This window comes from Aythya marila (genome assembly GCF_965140915.1).
Source record: "Aythya marila genome assembly, chromosome: 18".
In the NCBI taxonomy this organism is placed as follows: Eukaryota; Metazoa; Chordata; class Aves; order Anseriformes; family Anatidae; genus Aythya; species Aythya marila.
Window position 1 is genome coordinate 3,540,455 of NC_139059.1, and position 13,820 is coordinate 3,554,274.

The following is a 13,820-nucleotide window of genomic DNA, read 5'->3' on the forward strand; positions in this document are numbered from 1 at the left end:
ACAAGCTTTTGCATGGAGATATTTTGAAAGGGCCATATGTAGAGAAACTGCCGAGCTCCCACATTTGAAAGCTGGGTTCCTTTTCACTATCTAACTTAAACCTCAGCAGCCAGACCCATGTGAAAATCCAAGACATCATCATCTCCCCTGGGAGTTAGAAAGTTTAAAGGAAATTACCATCCCACAAAAGCTGTACTTAGATAGTTACAGAACCAAAAGCAGTGCTAGGTGCTAAACTGGATTAACTAGCAGCCAGACTTAGGTAACATTGTGCGTTTTGACAGTGGGGAAAGGAAGTAAAATATATCAACTAAGGGCAATTTCAGAAGAAGTAATAACAACGATCTCAGTCAGCACATCACAGCAACCTCCAGATAGGAGTCATGCATCTCTGCCGTGCAGGTCAGTGAACTGGAGCCTGCACGAGCAGACTAACAGACACTCATCACTTGTGGGTCAAGTGCTGAGGAACACAGAGCTCTTCCTGACCAGTTAAACTACATCAGATCTGAAAGGGAAAACCAAAATAAAACTACAACTGTTACTTTTCAGTTACTTTTGACATGGCCCCAGCAGATAAGCAGTTAAATTCAGGTTATATTTGTTTACTGCATTTAAGAAAGGTTTAGGTTTCACTTGGGCTTTTCAGTTCTAATCTTTGAAAACCACATCCACGTTCAATACAGTAGAAGAATACTGCTCAGGAAAGTAGAATACAATGTATATGTAACAACTGACTAATACGTATTTTTAGTTTTATTATAATAATTCAGTCAGTGCACTGCTTCCTCTCTTCCAGAAAAAAAGCCTCAGGGCTTATCTCTGATCATCTTAGCATTTCAGGTCCTCCTCTGAAAAAGAAATGTTTGAAGAACAAGAACTTGGTATCCTTAACATCACTGCTTACATCCCTTAGCATTTTGCACATTTCTTCATTTAGGTCTATAAAAAGTAAATTCACTCAAATCTTGTTCATTTTTTTCCTAGTGTCACAAAGACATAAAAACACAATTTTTCTCATTCTTCTACCTTCATGACTGTCATAACTTTCAACTTAAAAATCCTAAATTACATTAGAACTTTTTTAAACTTTAAATTATTAAATTATATTACTTCTATCTGTTACAAGTATACTGAAAAAAAAAAATTAAAGTGAAGCATCTTCAATTGTTAATGCCAAGTAAAGATTAGAACTGTTAATATATGAGACAATGACTAGCTGGTAGACCACTCTTTCTCCATAGGTTGTTACACATGATAATACTGACTCAGGATGAGAAGGTAAAAACAGAACAAAATAAGAAGAACCAGATTTGTCTGAAGATATTAAAATGCTCTGCCTCTAATCTGTAGCCATCTTCTCCACTAGCATTGTTTAAAAAAGAAAAAAAAAATCCCTTCTCTTGCCTCTAGATGTACTAATCAGAGCAGCCCCTGCATGGCTGTATACTTCCAGCTCCAGAGGATACTTGGTAGATGGCATCTCAGGAATTAACTCCAGCACAGGCTGACACTGCTCACTCTACACAAGGTTACAGTTGCCTGCTCAGTCTCAGGCTTAAGCTTCAGCAGCCCACTTTGGACAAGCTGCAATCATGCTGCAGCCTCAAGCCTTTGCAAGAGGTAGGTATACAACTAATGCTTTGCCATCGTTGTGGCACCTCCGTGGATATAAATGTGGGGAACTTCACATTCATTACATGGTTATTTTAAGAATTTAAAAATATATCATGTCTTGTATGGCACCTAAAAGAACATCCATTGTTTTTTAAATCCATCAGTCATACAAACATTTTCTAGCATTCGTGGTTTTGATTAAGTAAAGAACATTTATAAAGTACCTGCATCTTCCGATGGAACATAAAGCAATAGGATCTCCCACCACAGCTACCAAGGATTGTGCTCTTGTAATGGCAGTGTTGAGAAGTTTGTAATTAGACAGAAAACCATAATCCAAGTCTTCTGTTGAATCCTCCAGTAACTGCTCTTTTCTTTTAATTGGTGTTTGCTTATGTTTGCACGTATGCCGCGTTCGTACTGTGCTGAGAAACAACACTCTAAACTGTTTTCCTAAAATGAAACAAAAAACAAGTGTCTGAGATAATTTTAGCTATTTCTGCTAGTAACACAATCAGACCACTGCACTTGCCAGCCAGATTTCACACCTAGATATTCTGAAGAATTGATAGCTACCCTTCACATTAAGAACTTTATGCAAGAATAAGATTTAAATTTTTAAAAGATGCACTATAAATAGCATCTTCTATTACAAGAATATTTCCTCTATAAAAAAATTATTTTTCATCTCAATACTAATCACTCCAGAACTTTCTGAAATTCTAATAATCGTTAAAATGTTTCCATTCAGCCAACAACAAATCTTGTGTTTATTTATTCTATCTTAAAGGAAAAAATTGCTCTGGACATATCTTGTTTCATATTGAGCAATTCACTCGAATACATGGCTTATATATGGCATATGTAACTACCATGAAAAAAAAAAACAAAAACAGATCACACCACTCACCGTCACTCAGTTACTCTTATCTTCCTTTGTTTATTACTGACTAAAAGTGCAACCTAGCAACAGGATATGCCTACACAAAATTCTTATGTTATCAAATTGATCCCAGGGACAAACCCCCCTAAGTTTGTGAACACTAAAATCAGTAAAAGAGAGAAGAGAAAAAAAAAAGCAGAAAATCAGTAAAGCATTGAGGCTAAGTCTTGTCGTATTTTTATTTGGAACTCTGTTCTTACAAGAAAAATACAGTTTTTAATAAATCATTTTACTCTTAAAATACACTTGAACTTGTTTTTGAATATATATATATATTTTTATATATATATATATCCATCCATGAGTTTATTATTTTGCTATTCTGTGTTGGAATAACATCTAATCAGCAAACTTGCCAGTTTCATTCTGACACATCAGTTTCATGGGCTATATCACAGGTCTCCCTTTGTTCAGATCCCTTTAAGATTTTAGTACATCTTATTTAACTTCAACAGTCAGATTCTAAACTTCGTTATCATACCTTTGAGACTTATAAGTATTACTTACCCTGAACGTTTAGCACTCTCTCTACACTGACATCAGACAGCCTTTTTTTCCGAAGTTCAGCCCGAATTCTGAATACTTGATCAGCATAAGGTGTTACGACACCTATACTGCCATCATCCAATTTGCCCCAGGCAACAGGCCATTTTCTTCTTAATTCCTCAACACGCTCTACTACTTCAAACACCTTAAAAGAAAGTCAGAATTCTTAAAAGAATGCCTGAATGAAGATCATTCTTTGATATGGAAAGAGAATTTGAATTTTAAAGCCCTCAGACATTTAAATGACACAGCATCACACAGCCTTACTGAACAAGCAATAATACTTTTGTGTTCTATACTGATACTCTAAAATATTATGTATTAAAACAATTCATTTAAGGTATTTACTATGCATTCCTTTTTTTTTTTTTTTTTTTATCTTGAACTAATTTTTTTCCACAAAAATGTCAGCTTTAAAGTACAAACTGGGAAATGGTATTAATAACCTTAATTTTCATACTTATGATCTTACTAAAATGTCAAGTGCTGTAGAACCTTTCTGATCATATTTATCTAATTTCTATAAGTAAATATACTGTCTAGATGGGGATTATTTCATTTTTACTCTGGATTTTACATATGTCCTATTTCAGTTTGATAATTCAAGAAAAGAGACCATGTATACCAGAGCACATTCACTTCCCATTCCAAAGGATACAATCAGGAGTTTCAGATTATTCATCAACTGCTACTTCATCTCAATGAAAGAATTAAGGGTGCTACCTGAAAAGACTAACGAACAATAAAATTTGAAAAAACGTCTCCTATGAGGAGACAGGCTCAAAGCAACCTCCTGCCAAAATGTGCCAGGCATAGTGACTTCTGTTTGGTTGGTTGGTTTAATTTTGGAGGATTTTTTTTTTTTTTAAATTTTGGTCAATTTTATTGATTTATTTTTTAAAGATATTTATATTTGATGTCATTCAATAAATGTCAATTTATCATTCAATAAATATTCAGTGCCATTTGGTATTTATTTACCTACTTCAGGTATGATAACTGATGAATGCAGCTTTCCTTCAGCATCACAAATGCAAGCTCACTCTCCTAAAAGAAGCTAAGCAGTCTTTCCTACAAGAGCCTTACATACTCTTAAATCTCTTCTCTTCTCTATTCAATCAGTTATCTTTATCCATGGGAATGGAGTTTTAAAACTAGATTTATTGCTTTTAGCTTTTATATTTTTTCTTCCTCAACTTGATAAGTGAATTCTAGGGGCTTTCATGGATATTTCTGGAATAGGAAAAACCATATAAATCATAATGGGTATAGATAAATGATATTCATAAAGCATGCTATTTCTTAACTGCTGAAAATCTGCTGTTTCACACTGACTTCTTACAATCTAACATCTGACTATATGATAATCTCATTTAAATATGTATTTTTAAAAAGTGAATCTAAACTGGGAAAGATTACTGAAAAATTTAGAATTCTTAAAAAAAATGAGGAAATGAATAAAGTGAAACAATTTATTAATCCTAAAAAAACAAATAGTTTATTTTTATATTTCAGATTTTCAGAATACAGTGAAAGTATCTGGCAGGTTTTGAGCAAGTCCTGAATATAACTTTACACAATATAAATTTTCATATTTAAAAGCTAATTCTGCTAACTAAGTATATTAGAACAAACTTCAAGACCTGTAAAAAGCATAGCACAAACATAAGGATCTTCTCCCAATACTTTGGTAAGCTTTTGTGACAGAGTACAGCTTCTGGATATTCGGTTTAACACCATACAGATACATTTTAGAGTTAATACCAAAAAGAGAAGTTTATTTTCCTGACTGATAGTTAATATATGCACCAATGAACTATAAAATGCCCCGATACAAGTTTCGATTAAAGGCCAGACAGAAAAAATCTCCCTCATCATCTGAATTTCAGTTTATATTGGTGATTAAGCAGCTGCTGTCCTTCTTTTCTGCCTGTAGCTATTAATGACTCACAATTTTCAGACAGTTACTGGGCCACTGAAGATATTTAAAGCATTTTTTTCCAACTTTTTTTTTTTTTTTTTTTAAATGGCAAAGCAGTACGAGTACACTGATGAAAGCAGTCAGATGCCTTCAGTGATGTGTCCAGAAGTCATTGGAGGCTGAAATGCACCTATGTGTCTTTTTTTTTTTAATTATTATTTTTTGGCCTCAGAGGAAGGAATGATAAAAAATAATTTTTGAAGAGTACCTGTAAGCGTGAAATAAACATTTTGAGAATAAATTCTCATGAAAAAAAATCTCATCTGCACACGATTAATTAGACACCAATCCTAAACACATTCAAGAAAATATGAAATGTTACTCCAGAGAACTCTTATCTGAGTGGGAACATTTCTACAACAGTAGAAGAAATTTAAGTTTTACTTCAAATTGCAGTTACTCTCAGTTGCTAAGATACATCCATCAGACTGTCACAAAAATTATCAGGAAAGACATCCTGAAGAATGAGCCTAAGAGAACTGTAAGCAGCTTGCAATTTGCAAAGAGAAAAAGAAGATAAATTAGTGGAAATGTTTACTACAATTCCAATGTTCACTACTCCATGTTTAGCAAACTTCATGTTTCTCTCTCCCATTAGACAACAATTTAAGCCTTCCACCCACAATGAGCATAAACCAAGAAATTCTGGGGTAAGGGAGCTTTAAGAAAACAATCATGAATTAAACCAAAGAGTTACCTCTGCATTGTTGTAAAAAGCTGTACTATTTTTTTCCTGCACGTCTTCTCCACGTGCTGTGAAGAAAGTTAAAGGGTAGAAATCTTTGTGTGCTGGCTGCTTTCCACTTGCCATCAATTTGCCTTCATAGAAAAGTTCAGATGTGTAACTGTAGCAAGGCAAAACAGAATAAAATGTGGAGTCTACATATGAGCTCATTGCTAAAATATGCAATTTTCACTGGTAAAATATGCAGTCACAAAATACTTCATAAGGAAAACCACTGATTACTATTTAGCATCTCCAAGCAAATTCTCTGAACTGGTATACCCATACTACAGACAGAACAGAAGGCATTAAAATATGCTTTTCCAAAGGCAGTATTTTCTTCTAATCTGAAGCTTGACAAAGTTACTAACATTCTCACTAATGTTTCACACTCGATTTCTGGTGATGAAACATGGCATAAGGGGCACTTGTTGCCAGGGACTGGTTTTCCATAGGTAGGCTGGACAATGAGCCTCCTTACATCTACTAATACTTGCTGAACTTAGAAAATATATTTACTAAAGATTTTATGTGTACAGAGCACAATCAGGAACACACTGTCTGAACCTCAAGTGCTGAAGTTTGTGAGTCAAGTTCATGGAAATGATCTCTAACAAAAAGCTGAAACAATCCATTTCCTTTCAGATTCTCTCTCATTTATAACTTAAAATTTCTAGAAACTGAGAGGAAGTCTAGAATGTATAAGAAATAAAATGAAGAGAAATCAAGCTGTGTAATAAAATATTTTGTATTATCACTTTTAAATCCCCAAGTGCACTTAAATATTTCTGCCCTTGCTTTGAACACAGTGATAACCTAATTAGTATGACTGGATACCAACACAATATCCCTCAGTACATATTTGATTCAGGATTTAAACTTTAGCATTTTTCCCCATGATTGCACTTATTCTTTCTAGCACAGCTCATGGATGAGCTCATTACACTAGCAGCCATTAGTTTATCATAGCATAAAAATGCAAAACCACTGATTAACGTGTCTTGAAAGAAGTAACAAGCAAAAGACAATAAGAAAAAAACATACCCAAATTTTGACCTATTTTTTCTCTTCATAGTTGTATATCTGTATGTTCCTTATAGTGTACATAGCTTATTGTTCCAAGGTAATCCACCCCGGTAATTCTAACATTCTGACAGCTCAAAGACCCTACCAAATACAGTATAATGGTTAAAAAGGGAAAGTTAGCTCTTCTTTGTCTTGCAGCCAATGCATCCCTCCATGAATGAGGGACTCTAACACAGGTATCTAAATGTATCTCTGATGTCTGAATTTCAACCTAGTAACAAAGAATTACTCTACTAATTTACTTTGAAACAACTAAGGTTTCATTACAGAAATTTGTAATGCTTCATTCAGCTGTGCACGGCACAGAGGGTAAGTTTTGTTCACTCACACCAGTCAAAGCATGATACAGTGAAAAAGTTCACACCTACTTGATGATAGCTTCATGGGAGCGATAGTTCTCACACAGCAAGATCCTGCATGGAAATTCTGCAGGGTAGTGCTCATAGAGCCGATCAAGCAATGAAACATGCAGGTTTCTTTCCCTGGCAAATTCACTGTAGACAAAAGGACTGAGCTGTAACAGACACACACATACAAAGAAAGTGTAACTAAATACGTGGACTTAGAATTTCAGGCTCCCAAGACATGTATTCTGCATCAAAACAAAAATAAAACCTTACTATAACTATACATTCATAGTTAGAAGACATATACCATAGCTAAGCATTTTGTAACTATTCCATAGAAATGCCTAATCCTACTGTAAAACTGACAAAAGACCAGCATGCTCTTACAGGAACAATAAGGCATTCAATAACTAGGTAAAAAGAGAGAACCCTTATATCTAAGGTCTTTTCTTTGTGGCTTGCAAAGATGAATAACTCAAAGCAGAGAGCTGTATGACCAAAAAAAAAAAAAAAAACCTACCATCCACAGAACAGTCCATAAACTAAGGTGGCCCAGTTACTAATACACTGAACTACTACTGGGCTTGTTTTACAACAAAAACACCATCTATTATAGCAAGAAAATACAAAACAAGGTTGATGAAAAAACAACTTTTAATCAAAATTCAAAAGCTTGGAAATTAAGCCAATTGATTGTTTTTCTGAATGCATATTATTCAGAATCTGAGTTTGAGCTTTACTTTTTTTTTTTTTTTTTTTTTTTTTTTTTTTTTTTTTAATTCTCAGATGTCAGCTTTAGAAATTTAAATGCCTCGAAGAATAACTTCCATGAGAACTTGTGCTATAAAACTGCTCTTTACACTCATAGCCTGAGACATGCAAGCCAGAGTTAACTCTAACCATCTAGCTGGGACTTGTGAGCTCTAGCCTAAAGTAGTAAGGATTCCAACCTCTTAACAAGTACTTTTTAAATACAGATCTCAAAAGTGCTATGTGAGAGTCCTTGGAATTACTATTATCATTACTTTAAATGATCCAGGAGCAGGATGTGCAAACTCAACGTAATGGCAGCAGAAGAATCAAAACAGGAAAGGAAAAGACAGGCATCACAGGCAGGACCTGAAGAATCATATGTATGATAGAGGTGATACTGGTAGGTGGGAAATCTACTCTAAGTTAATTACTTATAGCAATGCCAACATCCAGTTCATTGCCATTGAGAACTGTCGAGAGAATTAAAGGCAAATATATAAAAACAAATAGACCTGGCCTAAATCAAAAAAATCAACAAAACAAGTAAGGATGACTTTTCTAGGCATTCTTTCCCAGGCCTGCATACTGCAAAATGGCACATATAACAAGTATTTTAAACTCCTGTAAACTTTTTAAACCAAACAATTCCTAAGCACATCACAATAAATAAAGGCACTGGTCAGCTTCAGCTTGCCTCTTTTTACTAGTTCAAATCCTTAACAGATTATGTTGTTTCCAATACATTAAAAAAAAAAAAAAAAAAAAAAAAGCTGTCTTAAGCACAATACACTGCCCATATTTTTCAGTTCTCTCAAAAATCAACATGGACTCCCAGTCGTAAAGAAATTCCTACACTGACTGTATAAATATCACCATATCTTATGTAAATAACAACCCTTGAATTTTTCTTGACATCCCTGTCTCTTATATGGCTGGTAAATTTTATGCACCTCCCTCTTACAATTAAGTTTTACTTGCACATAGTTCAGTGGTTGACTGGGTCCAAGTCTGTTGTATCGCAGATTTCCTATATAACCTTGCGCAATTCATTCACTGTCTTTGTGCCTTAATTCTCATCTTGTAAAATGGAAACAACAATATATTCTCACTCTACAGAAATACCGTAAGTCTGCTTCAGTGATATTCACATACCATGGACATTTGCAGCACATAAATGTGCTCCATAAATATATATCTATATATATTATATACGCACACACACTAGATATATATATATGTGTACATATATATACACACACACGCTTTATATTAAAAAAAATCTGTAACTCTTACCTGCATATGGTCTCCAGCCAAGACGATTCTTGTGTTTTTATTAGCTAATGCTAGAGGCATAATAGTTTCACACTCCATAGCCTGTGCAGCTTCATCTAACAGAATGTGTGTAAAAAAACCTGTAAAACAGATATCAGCAAATACATGAAACTTGAGATATGATAAAATAAACAGCGATAATAATACAAGAAATTGGACTAAGAGTTCTACATTCTGATGGCAACCAAAACCATGAAAAAAAAAATCAGTATGGCTTACACAAATGAATTTCTAGCAATTACTAAAAACTACACAATTTTCAAACCCTTCAGATGGCCAATGATGGCCAACAATCAACTGTCAGTTACATTAGCAGTAGTCCACAGATCTCCCTCCTTCTTCCAATATACTTAAAATTAACACAAGTGTTTTATCTGAGCTCTCTTTATGCACAGAGGAAATATCTCTCGACAGACCTCCCTCAGAAGGTTTCTCAAATCTGAAAACCTTTTCATTAGCATTACTCTTGAAGAGGTTTGGACAATGACCACAAACAGGACTTTCCTCATGTACATTAGTCCTATTAAATTACTTTATATATCCTAAAATTCTAATTGAAATTGTGCACATACCTAAACATTTTGCTGAGTATGGGCTTTACAGAATGTAGAGGTTGGGGGGAAAAAGGAACAGAAGTTGAAGGAAAAATTAAAATTTAATCTTATGGTAATGTTGGACCAAAAGGTGGGGGGCTGAATCTATGCGCTGGTTAACATGCACATGAAAAAATCTGGGCCACAGGAAGCTTAGATTTTATGAAAGGTAAATTCTGGATAGATATAGAAGATCAATATTTTTGTATACTGTTATATACTAAGGTTTAAAACATTGCTTTAGAAGATTCAGTGTACCACCCAAGTAAGATTGCACACATAAAAATGAAGCAATTTTTCAGAAAACATGAGTTTCACACAGCTGCACACATATTACCATGACATGACTGTTTACAGCTTATTGTCAGGCAAAGCAGTTACTCCCATTTAAAGACCTGAAAATACGTACCCTAAATTCTATATTAGCTTTCTCTGTCACAATAAATGACTAAATGTGACCATAAAAAGCTAACTTTAATAGCTTTTGTAAAGAAATTCCACATTCTCCAAAAACCAGATGGATTTCATTTGGATATAAAGTAAACAATAAATCCGAAGCAGCCTCTGTCCCAGTAAATCAGCCTACGATATTTCAGTTTAGAAAACAACTGGCATGTATCATGTTAACATAGCATGAGTTTGTATGTGTGGGAATTGTTTGCAAAGCTAAACAATTCATAAAACAAGAAAAAAGCTCTGCGTGTGTATTTATGCTTACATGCTCCACTGAGTAAAGAACTTAATGAGCACACTATTCAAAGTCAGAATCTCAAATAGAATTTTCCCTCTTGGATCTCAGAAACACCACATCATACATAACACTGCTTCTTTAGCAATAAGAAAAAGAAGCATTTGAAAGCCAGCAGTTTTATAGCTTTGTAATAGACATTTATTCATTAAAAAAAAAGAGAGAAAAAAACATTTTCAGATGGCAATTTTTTTACTTTATTTTTGAACAGTTTAAAAATTTGGGTAAAGAACAGAAAGAATAGTTGTTACTAACACTGGAAGAACAGATGCTTCCCAAAGCACCTTATGGATATTTCTTATTTAGAAATTATCATACCTGGTTCAAGATCCAGTTGACACAGATACTGTGATGTATTTAACGTAACAACTACTACTCGTTGCTTAAGAATATCTTCTTTCTGTGGCATCTGAAAGGTGGAATGTGTGCTTGAAATCAAACAGTACTGATGCACAACTGGGTGGACAGTCTTTACCCAGCGATTTCTGAAATATACCCTAGAAAATAAAAAGGGGGCTTATTTTCTGTACAGCTGGAACACAGAGACAGCCTAATTATTTCAAATGCCAGTATTCTGTTTTCTGGTAAATAAGAGTCTTTGGGAAGCAAAACATCACTACTATGCAGAATTACATGCTAAAGTATCTTTGATTCTCTTCCCTTATTTGCTGCAGTGCAATACTACATATATGAATAGCTACCGGGGATTAATTCACATATAGAAATCTCTAAATTCTTCATATATTTGAGAACTGTGACCCTCATATTAGTATCATTTTTATCTGTCAGTAAACTCATTTAAAAAAATATTTCCTTAACTAAAATATAATAGCCAATAGTCTTGGAAGTGACAGAGATGCAGTGGTCTGCACCTTTCATCTGTAGGACCATTACCATTAAGGCATATTAATACCTTTTTTTTTGAAAAGGCATTAATAAAATCACCCGCTCCCTTTCACACATACCAAAGTTCTAAGAAACAAACAGGATATAAATTTGTTGTTTTATCACAAAGGGCCTTAATTCTGATATACTGTATAAAAGAATGAGAAAACAGTGCCAAGAAGAAAAGTTTTCTTGGTCTAAAATATCAGGACATTGTCAGCAGAGCACTGGACATCAAACATCTTTCCATGACATTTAAAATCATTTTAATCACCATATCATGAGATCAACGATGAATTATTCTTAAATGATGAAATATTACAGCCAGTCTAGCTAAACAGAAGAAGAACAGGGAAGACACAAAGGCTACGCCCCAGAAGATACAGCACAAGCAACTAACTCCACAGGAGTCACCAGCTGAGGATCTGGATAAAGATGTCAAAGGCCTTCTCTATGTGGTGTTCCTCAAAAATATAATCTGTATCAAGTAAGAACTGCAAATCTCAAGTGGAATCTTTAAATTACAGGAAAACAGTACATTCTTATTTAGAATTAAAGTTATTTTAACTTATTTCCAAAGCACATTAAGATGAAACAGTTTCAAATAATTTAAGTTCTGAATATGGGATTCATTGCTGTTTATCTATTCATTATTCATTTCCTTCCGATTAGATTTCTCCTGCACCCATATTACAAATCCCAAATCATTGCAAAGTATTGGGAAAAGTTAAATTATGCACCTAAGTGCAAAACATGATTGCAATGGCTGGACTTTGGATACCATACGTCTACTCACATTTGAAAACTACAGCTCAGTTCCATGTAACACAAGTGAAACAATTATTAGCGTTAGAATGAATTTGTTTTGTGAAAATACAGGTAACTGTCCGTTTTGGACAATACGCACAAAATGAAATGTAAAGAGGTGCAAATGCACTGCAGTAATCTGAATGGCAACACAACCAACCAAAACTGACACTTGGTGATCAAATGGCATCAGTTAAGCCTGGGTTCAGTGCAGGAGCAATTGATGCACTCCTGAGTCATTCCAGGACCGAGAATCTTCTAATGGGATCAGCTTATTTATTTCTTATCAGCCAGACTGATAAGCTTTACTTGATAAACTGTTATTCCATCAATGTAAAAACATATGGTCAGAGCCTAATTGCTAGAACAAGGTAGGTAGCAGGAGCAAAATAACCCTGTTCTATTTATCCCAGCCATACAGTCAGCTTTTATATGATTCACTTTCTCAATCTTAACTGAGAATTATACTTACCTACCATCTCACAGGAGTACTGTGAGGATTAATGAGTTTATTGTGAGTTTATGTTTGTAAAGCACTTTGAGATTCTTGGATGAAAGGTGCTATTGAAATGCAAAATATTATGGTTATTAGACATTATTATACCATGCACTGTCTTTCATTACACAAATTCAACTACGTGTGACTCACAGATTGGGTGACAGCATTTCAAACTGCATTGTTGCTTACCCATTAATTTATTTTATTTTGATGTGAGATCAAAAAGGTATCCCAGAGCTATTATGCACCACTGGCATAAAAGCACCTGACAGATGTGACTACTGGAAGAATGTCGTGATATAAGTAAGCCACGCTGAACATGGGACTTCTCAGGTGCACTTTGTGCTAATAACACCTACTGTAATTTCATGATTAGTTTTTTTCTTATAACAAGAGAAACCCACTACATTTTGTTTTTAAACCAGTTCAACACAATGCGAAAGATTTCACCCTGCAACATACGCTTACTTTTTAATCAAGCAAGTGTTCAACTTTCTAATTTTTTAAGACTTGTAAAAGCAAAGTGCCTGAATGCCAGCAGTCATGCAGGTACTAATCAAACTATCCCTGGAGCACCTGCAACACATCTATTAGCATGCAGCTATAGGTACAACAACTACAGTTACAAAAACAAAGCCAAGCCATAACTCACACGTGACTGTATTTTCTCACATCTTGTGCCTCACCTCAAGATTTTAATTGTGGAGAAATAAAAACCCTGAAGGCTAGGTTTATCCAAGCCACAGGCAGTGAAATCACTGGCAAATACATAGAGAACCACATTGAAAGAGAAAAGTCGTAAGATCAGGGACTTAATCTCCTGCAAACAAAAGCGCTGAATATATCCGCTGTACTTACTAATGCTGGATTAACATGCTCAGAATCTGCATTTCTTCTGGAAATTCATACCCCCTTTATTTCTAAATCTGGACCTTTACAACAAAAATTTTCAATTTCTA

General features: G+C 34.5%; 1 protein-coding gene across 3 annotated transcripts in view; it reads right to left on the reverse strand.

The window, feature by feature from the left end:
- HELZ (helicase with zinc finger) overlaps positions 1-13,820 on the reverse strand; it is an 83,414-nt gene that overhangs the window by 19,906 nt on the left and 49,688 nt on the right. For all 3 annotated transcript variants that reach the window (XM_082774975.1, XM_082774974.1, XM_082774973.1), the window contains 6 exons: positions 10,989-11,167; positions 9,291-9,409; positions 7,266-7,411; positions 5,785-5,932; positions 3,068-3,251; positions 1,842-2,070 (listed from right to left, as the gene is read on the reverse strand). In XM_082774975.1, the coding sequence (XP_082631101.1) occupies positions 1,842-2,070; positions 3,068-3,251; positions 5,785-5,932; positions 7,266-7,411; positions 9,291-9,409; positions 10,989-11,167 (1,005 nt within the window). The remainder of the gene's footprint in view (positions 1-1,841; positions 2,071-3,067; positions 3,252-5,784; positions 5,933-7,265; positions 7,412-9,290; positions 9,410-10,988; positions 11,168-13,820) is intronic.